General features: G+C 42.4%; 2 protein-coding genes across 3 annotated transcripts; one reads left to right on the forward strand and one right to left on the reverse strand.

The window, feature by feature from the left end:
• Positions 1 to 231: 231 nt before the first annotated feature.
• Positions 232 to 11,409, reverse strand: chrne (cholinergic receptor, nicotinic, epsilon). Of its 2 annotated transcripts, XM_079284208.1 has the most exons (13): positions 11,304 to 11,409; positions 10,644 to 10,751; positions 4,083 to 4,216; positions 3,932 to 3,976; positions 3,642 to 3,751; positions 3,384 to 3,539; positions 3,061 to 3,161; positions 2,781 to 2,981; positions 2,220 to 2,334; positions 2,000 to 2,114; positions 1,702 to 1,909; positions 1,463 to 1,596; positions 232 to 1,320 (listed from the first exon to the last, which is right to left on the reverse strand). In XM_079284208.1, exons 2-13 carry the CDS (start codon positions 10,708 to 10,710, stop codon positions 1,153 to 1,155), a joined length of 1,554 nt encoding a protein of 517 aa, XP_079140334.1. In that variant the 5' UTR covers positions 10,711 to 10,751; positions 11,304 to 11,409; the 3' UTR covers positions 232 to 1,152. The 2 variants fall into 2 exon arrangements, with proteins under 2 accessions (XP_079140334.1, XP_079140333.1); XM_079284207.1 differs by lacking the exon at positions 11,304 to 11,409 and having other exon boundaries at positions 10,644 to 10,837.
• Positions 11,410 to 14,022: 2,613 nt separating this feature from the next.
• Positions 14,023 to 18,322, forward strand: gltpd2b (glycolipid transfer protein domain containing 2b). The gene is made up of 4 exons (XM_079283021.1): positions 14,023 to 14,198; positions 17,074 to 17,132; positions 17,310 to 17,488; positions 17,611 to 18,322. The coding sequence occupies exons 1-4, from the start codon at positions 14,129 to 14,131 to the stop codon at positions 18,227 to 18,229; spliced, it is 927 nt and encodes a 308-aa protein (XP_079139147.1). The 5' UTR covers positions 14,023 to 14,128; the 3' UTR covers positions 18,230 to 18,322.
• Positions 18,323 to 18,687: the final 365 nt, after the last annotated feature.

Consider the following 18,687-nt stretch of genomic DNA (forward strand, 5'->3'; position numbering starts at 1 on the left):
ACAATAATAGCAGCAATAAAAGCATTTTTAACCACAATGCTGCGGTGACTGCTTATTGTCTTTTCCTGTCTTTTCTGAGATGCATATGGTACGATCGGCTGTAGCTTGTGAAGTACTACATGCACAACTACTTTGACATACAATTCAAGATTAGATTTTCTTCATTTTATATGGAAGGCGGGTTTTTCTAACAGCTTACACTTTGCAATAAATTGATTCAGCAAGTCACAATGCACAAAATAAAATGTTTATTTAAAAAAAAAAAAAGCATGGCACAATGAATCAAGACAATGTCGCTCCAAGACATCTACCCCTAACAAGACTTTCTGATAAATAAGCCAAAGTAAGAAGAATAAGGCTTTGATTCAGAGTTGGCTGGCTCAAGTTACATGTACAGGCTCCCCACATATAAGACAAAGTACATGCAGGGAAACTTCTCCAGGCTTTATCAGATATGTTTTTCAGTGTGATACACGGACGATTCTTAAAGCCCATGAAAGATTGACAACTTCAGCACATCATGTGTAAATAAAATCACTTATTCAGTTAAATAACCTTCTTTATTGCTATTTATGAATCCGGTTCTATGTGCTTATGGATCCATGCAATACAGTATCTAATGCCGTCGTAGTTTTGGTATGAAAAATTCTTCGCGTCAACAGAAATAACTTCCTCAGCATGGTGAGGAAACACATTCAGCATTTTTTTTTTAAACACACCTCTGACCTGAAGTCCGAACTTGCTTCTTTTATACCACAAAACAAATATTGATTGTACTTGGTAATGATGATGATGATTATTATTATGAATTAAAATATCACTATTTCTAACCTGTTGCACCCATTTACTGTATACACCCAAAGAACTTGCACTAAAATGAAGAAATTGGCTCTAACTAAGTTGAAGGTTTGAATGAAAAACCCTCAGCTGCCTGACAAGTGTTCACAAAGAGAAGTCCGCGCTGTGAACATGAACATGAACACAGACAGATTTGTTGTTAAATCTCTGTTATTAAAGTCTGCTAACGCGACCCCGAATCTGAGCCTGGGACTCAATGAGGAAGATCGCTCAGCCTTATCGACAGCATGAGGCACAGTGACCCTCGCAAAGCTTTCATCTGAGCAAAATGGTATTTTTTGTAGTTGTCTTTTTTTAACTCGGAACATATTTTTTGCTCTGCCCCGGAAACGGAAATTCAGGCGCCCGGTTGAAGTGTCCTGTTAGGAAGATCCACACTGTGCCGATGATGAAGAGGAGAATGGCAGCCCAGAAACACACCTTGTCGATCATCTTCCCAATCAATACCCAGTTTTCAATTTCCTGTGTTTGGAAATCAAGTGAATATTGATTAAAGGATGAAGATAACCGACCATTATAGATAGGAAAACATGAAATCAATAGACATATTCAAAAAAATGTATTGAAATCAAAATCGATGCTAAATGTTTAAAGTGACACTCACAGATCCAATGTTATTTTGTTGTTTCGTACTCTCAGCAATGAAGTTGCAGGCATCCACACATTGCTTGATCTCGGGGGCAGCTTGAGCCAAACTCTTATACAGGTTGGCTGTGCTGCTGAGATCCATATTATCCACTAGGGGGGAAGGAGACCCAGAGTCAGACAGAATAGTATAGCCACAACGTTGATGGCTGGTTAGATTTTAGAGATGGGTCATAGGTTTGAAAATAGACATCTTACCAATGGATCGTGTGAGACCATGCCTCTCTCTTTGTTTGTCGAACATCATTTCACTGCGAGGTTGTTTCAGTACATATTCCTCTGCTCTCTGCATGAGGCCAAAGGAGCTGCGCCGCCGCTCCCTCACGCCGTTCACCTCGGTTGTCACCTCACTGTCATCCACCAGTGGGGGCATGCCCAGGAAGCGAGGTACCATTTCCAGGAACACCTGCGGGAGGCAAAGAAGATGGGAAGTTGACACAAAATAACGCTTCAATCGAGCAATTTGACTCAATTCTGCTGCATAGAATACACTTACATGTTTGATGGTATTTGACATGGTATGAGTGCTGGGGCTACGCAGGGAGAAGTTCAGCACCACTATTTGATTAGTGGCAATGAGAGTAGTGACAGACATGACAAAGATCAGGTACCTGATGGCGAACAAAGAGAAGATCTGTGTTGGAAACTCAAACTGTATGGATTAAAGAAAAGAAAGAAGCCCAGCAGAGGTCAGCAGAGAACACACACAGACTCACTTGCCGATGAGAGGGACCGAGAGAGACGTCTCAGGGATCTTCTGGGCAATAAGAAAGAGGAAGACAGTCTGAGCCAGCAAGACAGAGATGGACACGGTCAACTTTTGTCCCCCGGCTGTGGAGGAGACAACAGAGACTTAGGAGACAAAGGAACACAGCAAATTAAAAAATTAAAAACATACCAGCTTTGGGATCCAATACTCTCAGTACATTCTCTGTGCTCAGGCACTTTATTATAGCAAATAATTCTACAGGGATAATGATAAAACGTTACACTGCAAACAAATCTGCAAAGAGTGTTCTCTTCGGAACATACTTACTGACTATACTTACTCTGTTTTATTGCTTATATAAGAAGAGTCAATAAAAAAAAATACCCTTTAATTCTGGTCTGTTTTTTATTGGTCAGAATAAGAGTAACTAGAATGAATCATTATTTTGTTTTATGTCCAAAGTCCAACATTATGACACTTTGTATTTTACAACATTATTGCAATATCGCCTCATCTGAAACAATAATAATCTAACAGCTGTAGGGAATTAGACAACAGCTTCACTGACCTTGTGCAGGTAGGAAGTAGGCTAGCACCACCACCGAGGAGATGAGGGAGCAGGGCAGGATGATGTTGATGACGTAGAAGAGGGGCTTCCTTTGGATGACCAAATTGAACAAGATCTCCTGATACTCTAGGTCATCTGGGGTGTACCGTGTGTTGATCATCTTCCTGCCTGGACGATGGACGATGGCCCACTCGCCATTCTCTGATGGGTGAAGACAGAATAAGCTGGAGAGGAATTGTGTGCTTTGGAAATTAGAGTGTTGAATGCGGACGTACTGTACCTGTGAAAGCCGCGGGGTCGATGTCCACCCACTCAATAATCTCGCCTGTATCTCCTTTAGCCAAGATGAGGTCCACTTCATTGGCACTGTACGTCTGGGATCTAGGGGTCGTGGCAAGGACGATAGAACAGAAGAGAAAACGGTTGTTACCTGGATGTAACTCCAGTTCTATGAGCATGTTTGTAGCCCACATTGGGGTTTGCTCCACGTATAATTACATCATACATGGAGCCTGTTTAACCCATGCAGGCTCCATGTATGAAATAAAACAAACCAACAAATATATATAGTTTATATATTGGAATGATATAATTGTTCCTCACCTGAATGCTAGTGTGCAGTTTTGATAATCAAATGGGAAGAAGGTGATCTCAATGGCACAAGTGCTGCGATAGATAGCAGGAGGCAGCCAGTACATCCAACCGGTGCTGTAGACCAACACATTGGCGTAGTAAGCCACATCAAACTTGCCATCTATGCTGCAGAGATTGAGGGTAAAGAACAGAAACAGCTGACATCAGACTAGATTATGTATGATGACACTGCAGGCGAGGGAAAAATGCACGATGTCACTGCCTTACTTGTTCTCCAGGACAATGTCAGGGAGCCAAACAGTCTTGCAGGGAACACGAATAACTTCAATGTCATAATAGTTAGACTTGTTCCAGGCAAGGCGATAATCAGGCCATTGCTGTCGATGACATTTGAGAGAAAGGTCAACAGTGACATTAAAAAACGAGACACAGCCGAGGGCTGAATGAGGGAGCAGGACAGAGTCCGCAAGGTAAAATGAACTTTACTCCCAAAAGTTTGACCAGGATTTGTACAAAAGACACAAAAACATATCAATATGAAGAGAGGGAAAACTCACAATCTCAATCCACACATTAGTCGTAAGAGTCTCCTCCTTTTCGTTCTGCGGTAGAAGTGAAGAAGCAGTGTGAATATTTGAGCTGTAGATGTAAATGAGCTGTTTGGCAGTGTTGCAGCCAGGCTTTGATGCAACAAGAGAGAGCTCTCACCAGGGAGATGAGGTTAGTGAGGGTCAGCTTGATGTGAATGTCCAGCTTGTCTTCAGGGTGAACCACTGGACGAATATTCTTGTTGTAGCCTTTGAACAAGTCGCGGATCAGGATGGACTCCTCATTGCACTGCACTGCATGAAAACAAAGATGAGAAATGGAGTGAGTTTACCTGCTGGTGTGATGGAATTACGTCTGATTCATATTTCATGACAGGAGGGGGGAGACACATCTTAAATAGTATTCAGTCTGAAAGGCAGGTAAACTAAGTTTGGGTCCGTTTATTTAAATGTGTATATCTGTACTCTCAAATATTAACACTGACACCCTGCGATCACAAATGTTGTCATTGCCTTCCAATCTTGTCCACAGTTGATTGAATAGTCGCTTTTGAGATCATTAAAGAAAAATGCTCTTGACAATGTGGAGTAAAGGAAGTGCAGATGCAAAATACGTTATTTTTGTATGTACTTAGAAGCACCTATACTGTATGTTTAACACAAACGTCTTAAGCCAACTTGACATGTGATATCATGTGCGTGCAGAGATGGGCAGTATTTCTATTACTTGTCGTTGAAATACGTATTTCAATTACTTTGAGTATTTTGTAATTTGTATTTGATAGGGCCGATAAAAAAATCGAATGTAATTTGTAACAAAATACTTTAGAGTGGAGTCATTTTGGATTTAAAATACTCAGAATACTTTCTCCACCAATCAAAAAACAGTTCACGAGTTCAGTCTTCAGATCTTCCAGTTCAATGGATTGTCTGTCAAGGTAAATATTGTATCCGAGTGTGACAGATGTCAACCAGCTTGATGTATAATTTATGTCTGGGTCTGGCTACATCGCCTATTGTATATACATGGTGATGGTTATAATATCAAGCTAGCAATCGATGCTAATGACACTAGCATGCTGTCTATATACATGGTGATGGGTATAATATCAAGCTAGCAATCAATGCTAACATGCTAATGACGCTAGCATGCTGTCTAGGCTAGTGCATAGCCAGTGTTTAGCAAGTTAACTTATCAGTCGAGTAGCGAGCTATATAGGAAGAGGGAGATTGGGAGCTTGTATGTTCATGATCAAGAGACGTCTGACCATCTAATCTTGCACTGAATTACAAGTTATGCTGTATCTTCTCAATGTGGATGTCATAATGCCATATCAATTACTGGCAGATAATACAGTTCACAGTTAGCCAGGCTATGACAGTAGATGTCCATTTGTTAAAAAAACATAAAATATCCAATTTATTTTATTTAAAAAGGCATATTGTGAAAGTATTCTTATTTTTATTATTTCATACATTCTACAGTTGGCCAGGTGGACAACATGTCTGTGACTGTTCTTCCTTTTTGTGGGGTTCACCAGAGCTTTGTGTACATATAGCCCAAACCTGGATGCTCAAATTGTGAGAAAACGGAAAATCCAGAAAAAAGTATTTCCTGTATTTTAAATACAAAATACATGTATTGTATTTTATTACATTTTCTGGCACCAGTATTTTGTATTTGATTTTGATACATTTATTTGAGGGGTATTTTGATGTATCTTTGCCCATCTCTGTGTGTGTGAAGAGCCTACAGACTAGTAGGCCTAAAGATGCTCAAACGGCACTTAATTAAAAGGCAACAATGCGATCTGTCTGTCCTCCTCCGCTACACTATATTTCAGTGTAAACTTGAAGAGGGACTAAGGCAGAGGTTATTTCCGACACATTGCCTCTTCCCTCCCAGCTGTCACTATCCGTAGCTCAGATTACACAGCAGCTGGGAAACTCGAAACTAGGACACTTTTAAGTCACACACTCAGGTCATCTACAATAATCATCAATTCCATCATTAAGCAAAGATGCAACACATACAACGAAGCAGTAAAGATGTCGTCCCCCGTGATCGATTCCTCCCCAGGTCTGCCTGGTCCAATCAGGCACAAACATGTCACATAGCGTCGAGCTATAATCGTAACTCTCCCGTCGGACAATCTGTGTAGTGGGCGGTGTGATGACACTGGAGAGACTTCTCACTTTCCAAGGGTTTGCCAGTTGTTCATGATTAAATATTGGAAAACAAAAAGTGCAATTCCTGTGTATTTCATCAAAATCCAGCAGCACTGAAGCGTCCCTTTAGGTCTTTGAAATGTAGACAGAAAGTTGACAGCCTTGCCTACTACTACTGCATCTGCTCTGGTGTTGCTACAATATATCTATAATAATACAGTAGAATAGCACTCCATGATTTTTGTATCCATCTACAAAAATAAGTATATAACAGGAGAACAGTCTGGGAATGATGGACGGCTGCAAAGACACATTTCCACAGCAATGCTGGCATTGTAGCACAAAACTAAATATTACTAGCACTACAGCCTGAATGCAGAATAGTTGTATGGGGATGTAATTTTTTAGGAAACAGGGATGCAGTCTACAATGGTAGAGTGAGAAACACACAATATGTGATGTCTCACTCAACTCACACGGATCAGGGATGGCGTATTTTTGAAGGCCAACCCCGGAAGTTAGCCTTCCAATGGTTACCTCAAAGAAAAAGGGGGATTTTTTACTTTAGATTTGGGATTATTGCAGAAAATAAACTCTGTGGCAAAAAAACAAAACGTTTATGATGACACATTTTGTTTAGCAGGATAATCTTCACCAATGAAACACCACTTTTGTGATTTCTGAAGCGTGAATGCAATCGGCAGAAGCAAAAAGTTCAAATTAGGCTGTAAACAAACTTCACCACAGTTGCATGAGCGCGAGTATAGACAACGAGCCAGTGAAAGTGGACGAGTTGGTGTGATGATGTGTTGTAGGCTTATTTAGCAACTTGGTTGCAACCGCCTTTTTTAAAACACTTAAAAGCTTCAAAATTCACAACACGGGGTATCTTCCGTCAGATTTCATATCGTAGAACAAAGCGTTAAACTCTCTTGAGCTTCTATTAACCACAAACCATATTTCAGGCACCTGACCAAAAGCCCATTAAAAAACAATGGGATGATGGGAAAGCAATGTTGGGGTCTGGCGCCACCTCCTGGCTGGCTGAGCTCCTCCCATGCTTTCCTTCCTCACAAATCTCTGACCTGGAGTCAGAGCGAATGTCCACCCCAAATGACCACACCTCCCGGCTCCGGACATTTCCTGAGGCTGACCCTCCATTGGCCGAGAAAGGCCCCCCCACTGTTTGTGAGACCAGGTTTATAAGCACTAACACAGCGAGATTCTGCCTCTTCGCACCGGGTCCGCCCTGGCCACATGAAGACCCATCAGCCTCCTCGCTCCAGCCTCCTCGCTCCAGCATCACGCTGGCGACGCAGGCTCACGAGGAAGCCGCGGCCTCAACCCTCATCAAACCCTGTCAGGTCACATGTCATTTCGCTGGTCGAAACAACCGTGTTCTATTCTGAGTAAGGCCCCTTATCCCGCCAGAACGAATCACTTCCGCGATCCGTTCTCCGCTTTTTGTTTTTGTGTACACATTCCGGCAGGAAGACGTCTAATCCTCTCCTGACCGACGATTCCCGGGAGGACGCACGGACCACGTCGCCTCAACCGAAGTTAAAACTGTCCTCTCTGCAGCGAGAACAGATCGGACCTGCGTTTGCTCCAGAGCGAGCCACGACGGACCGAATCCGCGCCGGTTCAAACGCCGCGCTGAAAAGCAGCCCCCCCCCCCCCCCCTCGAGGACTGAACAATTCCTCCACGGAGACTGACCTTTTTTTTCCGAAGCTTCTACAAGTAAGGTTCATGGTATCTGGGCATAGCTTAGTTTAGCCTCAGTTTAATCTAGGTTATTCATTTATGTGTTGATATTCCCGTATTTTGTTCTGTTAAGTTCCTGTTGCGTGATATCAAGGTGTTGCGTAATCAGCGTGGACCCCGGAGCTCCGCTGTATTGTGTACTTAACTGCTGTAACTGTCTGCATTAGATCCGTCGCTGCGAGTGGATGTAGAGTTTGTGTATTATCACTTGAGAGATGTGATAAGAAAACAATACGCTCATCTCACCGCAGTGATAAAGGTCTGTTTTGTTTGGGGATTATTTTCATTTATTTTATTTCACTTCGTGTGGTATTTCTCTCTTCATTAACTCGACTCTGTGAGTGAGCTGAGAGTCGTGGCTTATCAGTGCATAAGCTGCCGGCAGTTCAAGACGACAGCGGTATACTTATGCATAAGAAGACCAGCGTACTCATCCTCCTTACAACATCGCAACAGAGTTGATTCATGTCGCTTTCTCCCTTCTTTTTCTTTCTTCCTCTCCCGTAACACACACACATAGTTAATGCCCCTGGGGAAACCCCTTGCAGTCGATTGCCTCACAGGTGATTACATATAGCCACCTCTCAGCCATTTTGTCCGCCATCTTGGTTTGTAGTCCTTGGCTGTAGTTCTTAGATTGCCCCTCCCTCTTCACACACAGACTCACACACACACACACACACACACACACACACACACACACACACACACACACACACACACACACACACACACACACACACACACACACACACACACACACACACACACACACACCTACATACATCCTCACCTAGATACATACACTCTCCCCCATTTTATTCATTTGTTTAGGTATTAGGCATATCAAATTGTATGATAGCATTTGGCGGTTGTAATATTAATTGATCTGATCATTTATTATTCTGATTTAATAAACTCTGTAATATTTTAAAGAGCAGTCGTCGGTGATTACTTGTGCATATGTGTGTAATGAAACTGTATGGAGTAGCCTTGTGTACGAACTTAACCCTTCACTGTCACTGAATGTGTAGTCATACGCAGACTATTGACATTATGAGTGACCACTAATTATGAGACTTAGTTTTATCGTTTGGTTATTGGTCCCTGTTCGCAGGGTCGTGCCCCGTTGTTATTAATAATCATTAATAATTGTTACTTACATTAATAATTCTATTGATGTCAAGAATTCAGTTTCTTAAATGCTGATAACCCAAACACGCTCTATTAAATCCCAACAGCAACATAGCCTGCAGGTGACCACTGAGGGAATGCAGTGCTGATCAAAATGGTCAAATGGATCGGATATCTCGTAACTTTGGCAGATATAATTGCGAAATAGCACTAGCTGTGAGTGAGAAAATATATGTGGTTCACCTGAGCAGACCCTTTAAGGTGACCAGAGTGCAGGCCACACAGTAGGTCAGGACAACATGGCCACTAGGTAAACATTACAACTTCACTGTTTGACTAGGGTAAAGGCAAACCGAGCTCACCCTAGTTGAGTGTGTTGTCCAATGCACACTCCTATTTATGCGTTAAGAGTTTGTCCATCTTGCAGCAAGGCCTGTTAGCAGTCAGATGCTTTCCAGTCCACTACACATCGCTGTGTGATCATCACTCGATGAGGACACAAGGAGAAGAGTTCATTCCTCATATCAGAACTAACTTTGCACCTTGATTGAGTTAATTAATATCAAGATTGTAAGTACAGCTGTTGCTCTAAGTGTATAGAGATCAAATGGCCTCAAATAAAGTTTTGCATTTGACAGTGATATTGTCAATTTGATAAGTGAATCACAACAACAATGTGTTTATCAGTAAGAGCGTAGAAAGCTTGTCTAGGAGAGCGTCTGCATTGTTCCTCCTGGACGTCCTCACTCCTATTTCCAGCATCCTAATGAATGCTTTCCAGAAGTCTACATTTCAGGGTCTGTCTCGTGCATGCCGGCACCTCGTCACTGAGGAATGTTTAAACTACTCCGGTGACCTCTGCCAAGAAGATGGACAGGAGATTTGTCTACAGCTGTCGAGAGCAACTCGTCACACCTCTTCCCTCCTGAGTGGCCAAATGGATTTGTAGAATCGTATCTTTTCAAACTTCCATCACACCGAGGCTCTCACTTCTGCTTCCACTACAGCGTCTGGTACCTTCCTGTTGCAGAATGTCATCAGAACAGCTTTACACACTCCGGTACTGCTGCTCTCAGGACAAAGCACAGATGACGCTCTGCCTATTAACTGCATTGACTTTACTCAAAGCAATACTTAATCATGGGACAGGTTATGGAACAGAGGATCCCTGTGGACAGCGCACTTACTGTATGCGAGAAGAGATAAAAACCCAAACATGTTTTATATCGGGTTTGCCTTGTATGCTACATGTGTTACAAAGTCATGCAAGTCGACAAATTAAGTGCATGGTGTCGTGCACGGATGTCAACAAAAAGCCAGTTTATGTCTCCCATATAGCAGTATGTAAAATATTAAAGATTAACTGTATGTATGCTTTCAGATCAACAGAAGGAAAATTACAAAATAGTCAAAACTGTGTATAATCGACACAAATTCAATGATTTACAAGAGTATGTGTGTTGAAGTTTTAACAAGTTTTCCCGAAGGGTCTAAAGTAAGTTTTCTCTGGTATCCCAAACAATGTAGTAAGAGTTTTAGAGCCTGTTGTCTCTCTGAACGCTGATCTTCTGCCGATCATCAGGCCTTTTGCTCTAAAAAGGAAGCCAGCCAGTCGATGAGGATGTGCCAAAGGTTTGACACGACGCCACTTACCCTGAACCATTAAAGTCCCGAGAACAGCTACGACTCCAAAAAATATCCACAACCTGCGTGCTGCCATCACGTCCCAAGACCACTCCACTGCACGGCACTGCACTCAATCTACATATTAAGTTTGAGAGAGAGCGAGAGAGAGAGTGAAGACTGAGAGGAAGAGCCCTAAATCCCTCGACCGAACGCCCCGACTGTCGCCCACCCCGGCTGTTGCTATCCATGGCTCAGATTTCATAGCAGCTGGGAATCACTAAACCAGGACTTCAAGTCACACTGCGGTCACCACCCACAATAATCATCATCACGATCATTAGACAACAACTATCTGAGGCGATGCCAGTTATTTAAAGTACTTTCATGACAAAATGTGGGCGACAGTTCGATTTTATGCTGTTTAACTCAAATATGATGAATATCCAATACCCCTGTATTAGTCCTATAAATTGTTTTTGATTTTAATAATTCTAGTTTGATACATGTCATAGATTGACATGTTTTCATAGTAATGCTGACTTTGCATATTTGTCCTGCATTTATGTGTAATGTCTTAATAGAATACGTGGATCTGTGTTTCAGATGGAGCAAAGAAAACAACAAAAACAACATGGAGATACGTACACCCTTGGGTGCAGCGAGGTGCTGTGTGTCTGGAGTACATACCGCAGAGCCCTTCAACAGCAGGACTCCAGGAGCGACGGAGTGAGGCGGACAAGGCTCATAAAACTCCTTGGAGACTTGGAACGGCTTTAAGATTTGTCGGAGAACTTCTTTTGCAACAGGAGTGGATCTGGCTACAAAAGTAACTCCAAAAAGAACAAACCAGCCAGACAACCGTGACGTTTCAATCATTTCAAATCCAGAGACTAAATTTGCTCTTATAATTAGTACTGTGAGTAATAGAAGTAGTGCCACTCTGCAGGGACAAGGGCAACAGACTTGATTTTTGGAATGTGCCATGTGAGTTGCACAGTATGTGATGTACTTCTAAATATACAGTTGGGGAAACAGAGATGAGCTTCTTTAAGGTAACTGGAGCCTCCAGAAGGCAGATTATATGTCTCACACTCAGTTCAGTTCGGTTGAGAGCTCAGAGACGGATGAATGGCTGGATCTGTCCACTCACAGAGCAGAGCAAAAAAACAGGCATTTTAGATTCAGCCAAACAAGGGAGAATTATAAGATAAAGAAGCCTGTCAGCATACGGTTTCGGTCACATTTTCCCACTACACCCAGTCTGGGTGAAGTCCAGTGTTTACTCTTCTTACTCTGCACAGCTGAAGCCAAGAATTTCTCTCAACTCCAACCAATGATATTTGGCAGTTCTTTTAAAACAACTGATAAGGAGGCCTCCCTGTGCTAAATGTCAGACAGATATGCTGGTTTTTTTTGGATAACAAGTGCTATAAATATAGTTACATCCAATGAAGCATGTGGTTCACAAACATTGTACGTAAATGCGGTTGGACCAAGAGCTGTAATTTTACTCCTCTATTTACTCCTCTCGGTAAACGTCTTAAAATGAATCGTTCACTCTCACGATGTAATCCTCTGTTTAGGGATTTACATAAAATGTCAAGAGCTTGTTGCCAATGGAGGTTCACGGGTGTACCTCAGCCCACAAGGTCACATCCACAACAATCAGTAACAATCGTGTACTTAAATTTAAACAAAAAATGATGAAGCCTAGGAAAAAAAAGAAGATCATGTGATCAAATGTTTTGACTCTCTTAATGCGTTTCTCTAACTTTTGTACAGAAGCTGATGGAGAATCCAGTGTGATTTTATCTGACAGTGACAAAACACCTCTTTGCTGCTCTACTGAACCCCCGTACATAAATGAAGTCGAACAGCGTGGAGTCACATGTTCCATGTGCTTAGTCTACTAAGTACTTTGCACCTGTGCGCCATGTCAAGCAGACAGCTTTCTGCTTCTTCTTTTTTTAACCAAACATACATTTTTGAAGGACTATATCTATTTTAAAATTATCATAGTGAGATTATCACATGTTTTCACATGGATTCACAGTATTCCCTTGTCAGTTGTTGCCTATTTAAAATGGGCTCGTTCATTGGTTGCACATAGTAAAAGCCCCATGACCAGCCCCTCCCAGCCAAGTAATTAATGCCATTTTCCCGCTCCTCCACTGCAAAATACCATTGTTAAGTCCCTCTTCAGGAGCACACATGTGGTTTTGGCTTGAGTGTGGAGTTTAATCATTGTTCAACTTCCCCCGCAGCAGAGACGGCAAACCCAGTGATAGCGATGGGTGTTCCCATGATTATCACTATCAGAGGTGATAATCATGGGAACACCCTTCATGCACTACGTCTTCAATCCAGTTTTACTGACATGTCTCGGACTTTGGACTCCAACAATCGGATTTCATCTCTGAATAATAAGCAATTAGAAATTCAGAAGGATGTAGAATATGAATCAACTTTTGTAAAGGATGTGACAAGGGAAAGGAAATTAGATATTCTTCTTTATAAAATAGTTTCCCACTATGTTTTGTAGAACAGCAGGTGTCTTTGTCATATCTAGAATTAGATTAGCGTGAATGGACATCTTTGTTCATTTGGCCGTCTCAGCTAGAATAAGATTGGTCAGACTTTGTTATTCATTGACAAACGTGGATCTGGTATCACACATCGCTCTTGTCAGCCAATTGCAGATTGTGGGACAACACAATCTGCTTTTTAAATCATTACAGGTTTCAATAAAGATATTAGAGTGGGGAAACATACATTTGTATACATTGAGTGTCCTGAGATACGTTTCATGTTATACTCCCATTTAAACCAACTGAAATGTGTGTCAGCACTGTTGTGTGTGGTAGCTGTGTTTGTGCTGCTAATGGTGTGTGTGAATAAGTTGTAGAGCGAGAGAGACAGAAAGAGAGGGAGAGGGAGGAGGGAGGAGAGGAGACGGAGCAAGTGTTTACTCGAACTGACCAGGAATATAGCGCTTATAGAAGATGAATCTGGAGGAAGGGGGTTACTGGCGGTCGCGGACAAGCTGAGTTGGCTCTGCATTATCAGCCAGTGGCTGATCTTTGGACTCTCAGATTGAGCAACACCCCAAGAGACAGGCAGCTTGAAAATCAGTCAGAAACAAAGGCAGGAAAGAAGAAAGACGTGAATCAAAAGAAAGCCAAAGGAAAACCTAAAAAATAAAGAGCGGCAGCAGGCTGAGTTGTAACAGTGCGGCGGGGGAGAACAGATGCCGTGAAATAGAGCTAAACGTTACCTCTGTGAGATACAATGGGTGAGAGAACTTTTTATTTCAGGTTTTGGGGAGGAGTATGAAAGATTTGCGAGGAAGGGGGAAGCGGGGGGTCGGAGTCAGGGGTCGGTCCAGCAAGAAGTAATTGTGGTGACAGCCAGTGCAAGGGGACAAGGACCCTTGTGAGACACGGAGGAGTTAAAATATAGGGACAAAGAGAAAGAAGCGAGAGGGACCGGCAGACCCCAAACTGGACTTCAGTATGGGTGTTAAGAGCAAGGCCGCTGCTGCTATCGTAGTCCTGCTGCTGTTCTTCGGCTCCCTGTGGATCCGTGAGTATTTCTGTGTGTGTGTGTGTGTGTGTGTGTGTGTGTGTGTGTGTGTGTGTGGTTTCTATCGTGTGCTGATAATCCATACAATCCCTCCCTTGTTTGAAATGCATGCGCTCCTCGTCAGGAATGTGTCACATGGTGCGGTGGCTGCAGAATCAAGCATGATGGTCACACCACTTAGTGCTCACTCTTCATGCTCAGAAATTTAACAACATAACAGAAGTATTTCTACGTGTGATTTGACATGTTTTTGGACTGTGGAATGATACAGTGACTTTTTTTTTTTACACGAGCTATTTAAGTCACATCAGATAAAGTAGTGCCTAAATAAAGACTTTTTAAACATGATGACGATTCTTGGGACATGATGACATCTAAAGGTTTATAACGCAAAACAGCTCCAAACTCTTGGTATTTTATTGTGGGAATCGTTGGACTATTTGACAAATATATATTTATATATTCATATTAAAAAGTATAGAATGACAATAATAAAGTACAGCACATAAGACAAAAATAAGTATTGTTTAATATAAGAAAATAAATAAATGTAATGGTTCCTTTTCAATCCAAAAGTCTACATATATTTATATATAAATAAAACGTAAATAGTTTTTCACATGGGAACAAAAATCTGGTAAGCAGTTTAAGGGCTTTTATGTTTATGAGTCATGTAGAGGAGCACTGGCAGATTTGATGGCTTTTGGCTGTAAGGTGGTTGGATACACCTGTTCCTTGCCTGTGTGGTCTGGAGACCTGCAGAGGCCTCCTGACAGGTGATACTTCTAAACAAATCAAAGTGTGGAGTAGTTTGACCTCAGTAAGCTGAATTCAATATACCAATATATAGACCTCTAGTATATCAGTGTGAAGGGGCTTTTCATGTCAGTTATTTTCGGAATTATTTTTTTTAAGTAATTGATACATGGTGAAATGCCTGTACTTTCGTGTAAATGTTTACGTTACGCCGTTAACAGGTTACGCTTGCGCGAAGGCCATGATCCTTGGCGACTCACGTGTGTGGCTTAGTAATGCCGTAGTAATGAAGAGACATTTGGCAGGCGGGAACAGAAAAGCAACCGCAAGCGATGCATCCGAGATGAACAGCAAGCAGCCAAGAAGAACATATGATGACGCCTCTCTTGCTCTGGGTTTCACAGTGAACGCGATAGAAGATGAGGAGAGACCAGTCTGTGTTTTATGTCTGAAAACTAGCTGCAGATAGTATGAAACTTGTTTTGTTTTTCACAGGTTGCACTTTATTGTTATCTTGAAAAGATGTTTAGTGCAAAACAGGTTAATTGCAGCCAATTACAATAAGCTATGTTTTGCCAAATTGTAGTTCTTTTTTGCACGGCTATAACTTTATTTGCATTGTTCTAACAAAGTGATTGCACATTTTATTTGTTTTTGTCTGATGGAGCAATCTGGTTTACTTCAAAGTGATTGCAATTTTCTTTATTCTATTATTTGAAAAAGCACAGACGGAGGAGTCGCAAAATGTTGTTTCAATAAAAGTTCAACATGGACCATTTTGTTACAATTTTGTTGGGGCGGTGGGGCATGAACATTTTTCTTCCTCCTAAGTGGGGCGCGACAGAAGAAGTTTGAGAACCACTGCTATATAGTATTGCCACAGTATACTAATGGTTAGTGCATGGGTCAATGGAGGCATGTCATTAGAGATTTTTACGGGGTCCAAAATTGATACCAGCAGCTTGTCTTGGTCACATGGTGTGTGCTGAGGAAGTCAGTGTTTTGAGACAATTTAAATCTTTGTCACAGGCTGGAATGAGCTCAAAGGGATTAAAACTCAACATCACGGCCTGCTGTTAAAAGAATGTTATTTTCTGCCTTGTTTTTCTCTCCGTCTATGTGCTGTATGATCTTAAACACTTGGGTAGGTAACAGTAGAGAAACCAGAAAGAGTAAGCTATTTAAAAAATGATCCGGTGAAGAGCCATGAGTGTGCACAGGTACGCGGTTAACTAGACGGCTAGATAGTCGGGCAGGTAAGCCGTCAAATCACAGGCCCATAGAGTTTTATCTGTGGGCCAACCACTGAAGTTAGCATCACGGTCATAAGACATGTAAACAATTCAAAATCCACTAGAGGGGTATCTACTTACATATTTATATTAAAATGCATTTCCCTTTTTTTTTTCTTCAAGTGGAATTAATCAAGAATTTTTTAATAAGACTATATACTTACTTATTTAAAGTAGCTATAATATTTGACAACATAATTAATTAATGAGCCTACAAAAAAGGGCTCACTCATTGTAATGAACCTAAAAATACTTAGTATCTGAATCTGCAGCTCATCTCAGCTTTAAGGAGCTTTATAGCGAGTTTCAGCTCATTGTTTAGCTTCTATAAACAGGTTGTTTTTTAGCCGTGGCACGCAATGGTTGTAAGTGAAAAAGCTCTAAAAACCCTCTGTACACCACACAGACAAGGGTACACTATTGGTGAACATATTGGAGCATTTAGCAGCTAAAGAGCCAGATATTTTCTGAGACATAAAACAGAGCTAAAAACAGAGTAAATGTTAGACTTACATTCATCAGGTGACCAGAAACATGACTCCAAATGATTTAGTAATGTTGCTCTGTAACTGCTGGTTGCCTAAATAACTTATCTATATTACAGTAACAGGATTCGTCAACATTGTGTTCACAACTAAAAATCAGTTATTGCAGGTTTAATTCTTCATAATTAATATGGAAATGCAAACTAATAAATATTTAATTTTGATGTGTTGAATGCACATGCAACGTACAATGTGTTGGAAACAGAGTCGCAGTATTATCAGACAAAAAAACGTCTCGGTAATCAAACACTCACCGCTTCTCTTCATAATGTCTCACTGCAGAGGGAGGTTTGGATTACCACTGGGATTCTTGTTTGAAAGGATATAATCAGGTGAACACGGTAAGACTACACACAGATTATAAAGCATTTCCTCACTCGCTACATTTCCTCCATGAGGCTGATTTTGTAAAGCAGATGGCTAATTTGGATGCAGTGAATCACTTCCGCTTTCTCCCTTTCTTTGTCCCCCGTCAATCGGCCCCACACTCACATACCGCCCTTCCCCCCTACTGTCAGTTTAACCAGCTGTACAACAGCAGTGAGGCCGATGGGGCTGAGGGCCCCCAGGTCATCGAGGGGTGCCCCGGTCAGACCTTCCAGGTGTCCCTCCTGCACTCCCACCTGCTGGCTGCACCGGCCTACACCTCGGACGTGCTAATGCAGCCATATCTGTCCAGCTGGGACGAGCTTGTGAGGTAAACTCATCAGATGAAGCAGGAGCGGTAGATTCATTTATGGAAGGAAAGAAGCAATTTACGGTTTATGGCATGCTGGACTCTGTAAGATGATTCATCTTGTTCTGGGTTTACTCCTCCAGGTTTATGGGGGCGCTGGGCCCCATGGTGGGACTGATATCTAAAGAGATTGAAAGCAAGACTTCCATAATCCGTCAACTGGCCCTGTTGTCAGAAGGGAACCCTGAAGCAGAGCTGGGCCCAGATATACACTCAATAAACAGTGTGAGCGGAGAGGCTGGGACAAAGAACGATAAGGAGGCCTCACAGCACGCCGGAGCTTATCACTCTGTGCGCTCCATGATCTGGGTGGAGCTGAACCAAGGACTGGTGGACTTCCACCACCAGACGGAGTCTGGATGCAGGACTCTTCTGCGTCTGCATCGCGCTCTGCTTTGGCTAAAGCTCTTCCTGGAGAAGCTGGCTGAGACGCCGGCGGCCGGCCGGCTGAGGAGCCCCTCGGAGCTGTGCAGGGAGGCCTACCAGAGCACCCTCGCCAACCACCACACCTGGCTCGTCCGCAGGGCCGCCGAGCTGGGCTTCATTGCCATGCCAGAGCGAGCTTTCTTCTTCAGGCTGCTGTGTGTGCAGAACCAGGGGGAGCTGAACACGGTGCTGAACAGAGTGGTTCAGGCCATCGGGGAGGTTTATGACAGGACGCAGAAAGCCCTTGAGGAAAATAACATGCTGGACTTGCCATAGAAAAGGGGCAAATCAGACTTGACCATATTTGCACTGCCCTCATGGTTTCCTGGGCATCACACATAAACGTCTAGCTAAAACAACATGGCGTTAACTTTTCTCAAGGAAACATGAATAAACTTTTTTCTATGCTAACATTCACACGTGCCATATCCCCCCCCCCCCCCCCCCCCCCCCCCAACCAAAGTGCTGCATCAACAATCAACTGAAAGTCAGTTTGCTTTCGGCCTGTGGACATTCTTTATCACATTTTATGAGCTCATGACTCGGCTTCTCACTGAAGAGGCATTTTGAAGACAGCTGATGCATTCAGGCTGGCTAAACACAGAATGTGAATTATTTAAGCAGGTGCACATAATAACATGGGCACCACAAGCCTTTGCCACACCACTGCGATAAATGCAGCATTTGTTGAGCTTATACTGTTCTCAGCACGTGTCACAGGGGAGGTGATCTTG

This window comes from Melanostigma gelatinosum, assembly GCF_949748355.1.
Source record: "Melanostigma gelatinosum genome assembly, chromosome: 14".
Classification (NCBI taxonomy): Eukaryota; Metazoa; Chordata; class Actinopteri; order Perciformes; family Zoarcidae; genus Melanostigma; species Melanostigma gelatinosum.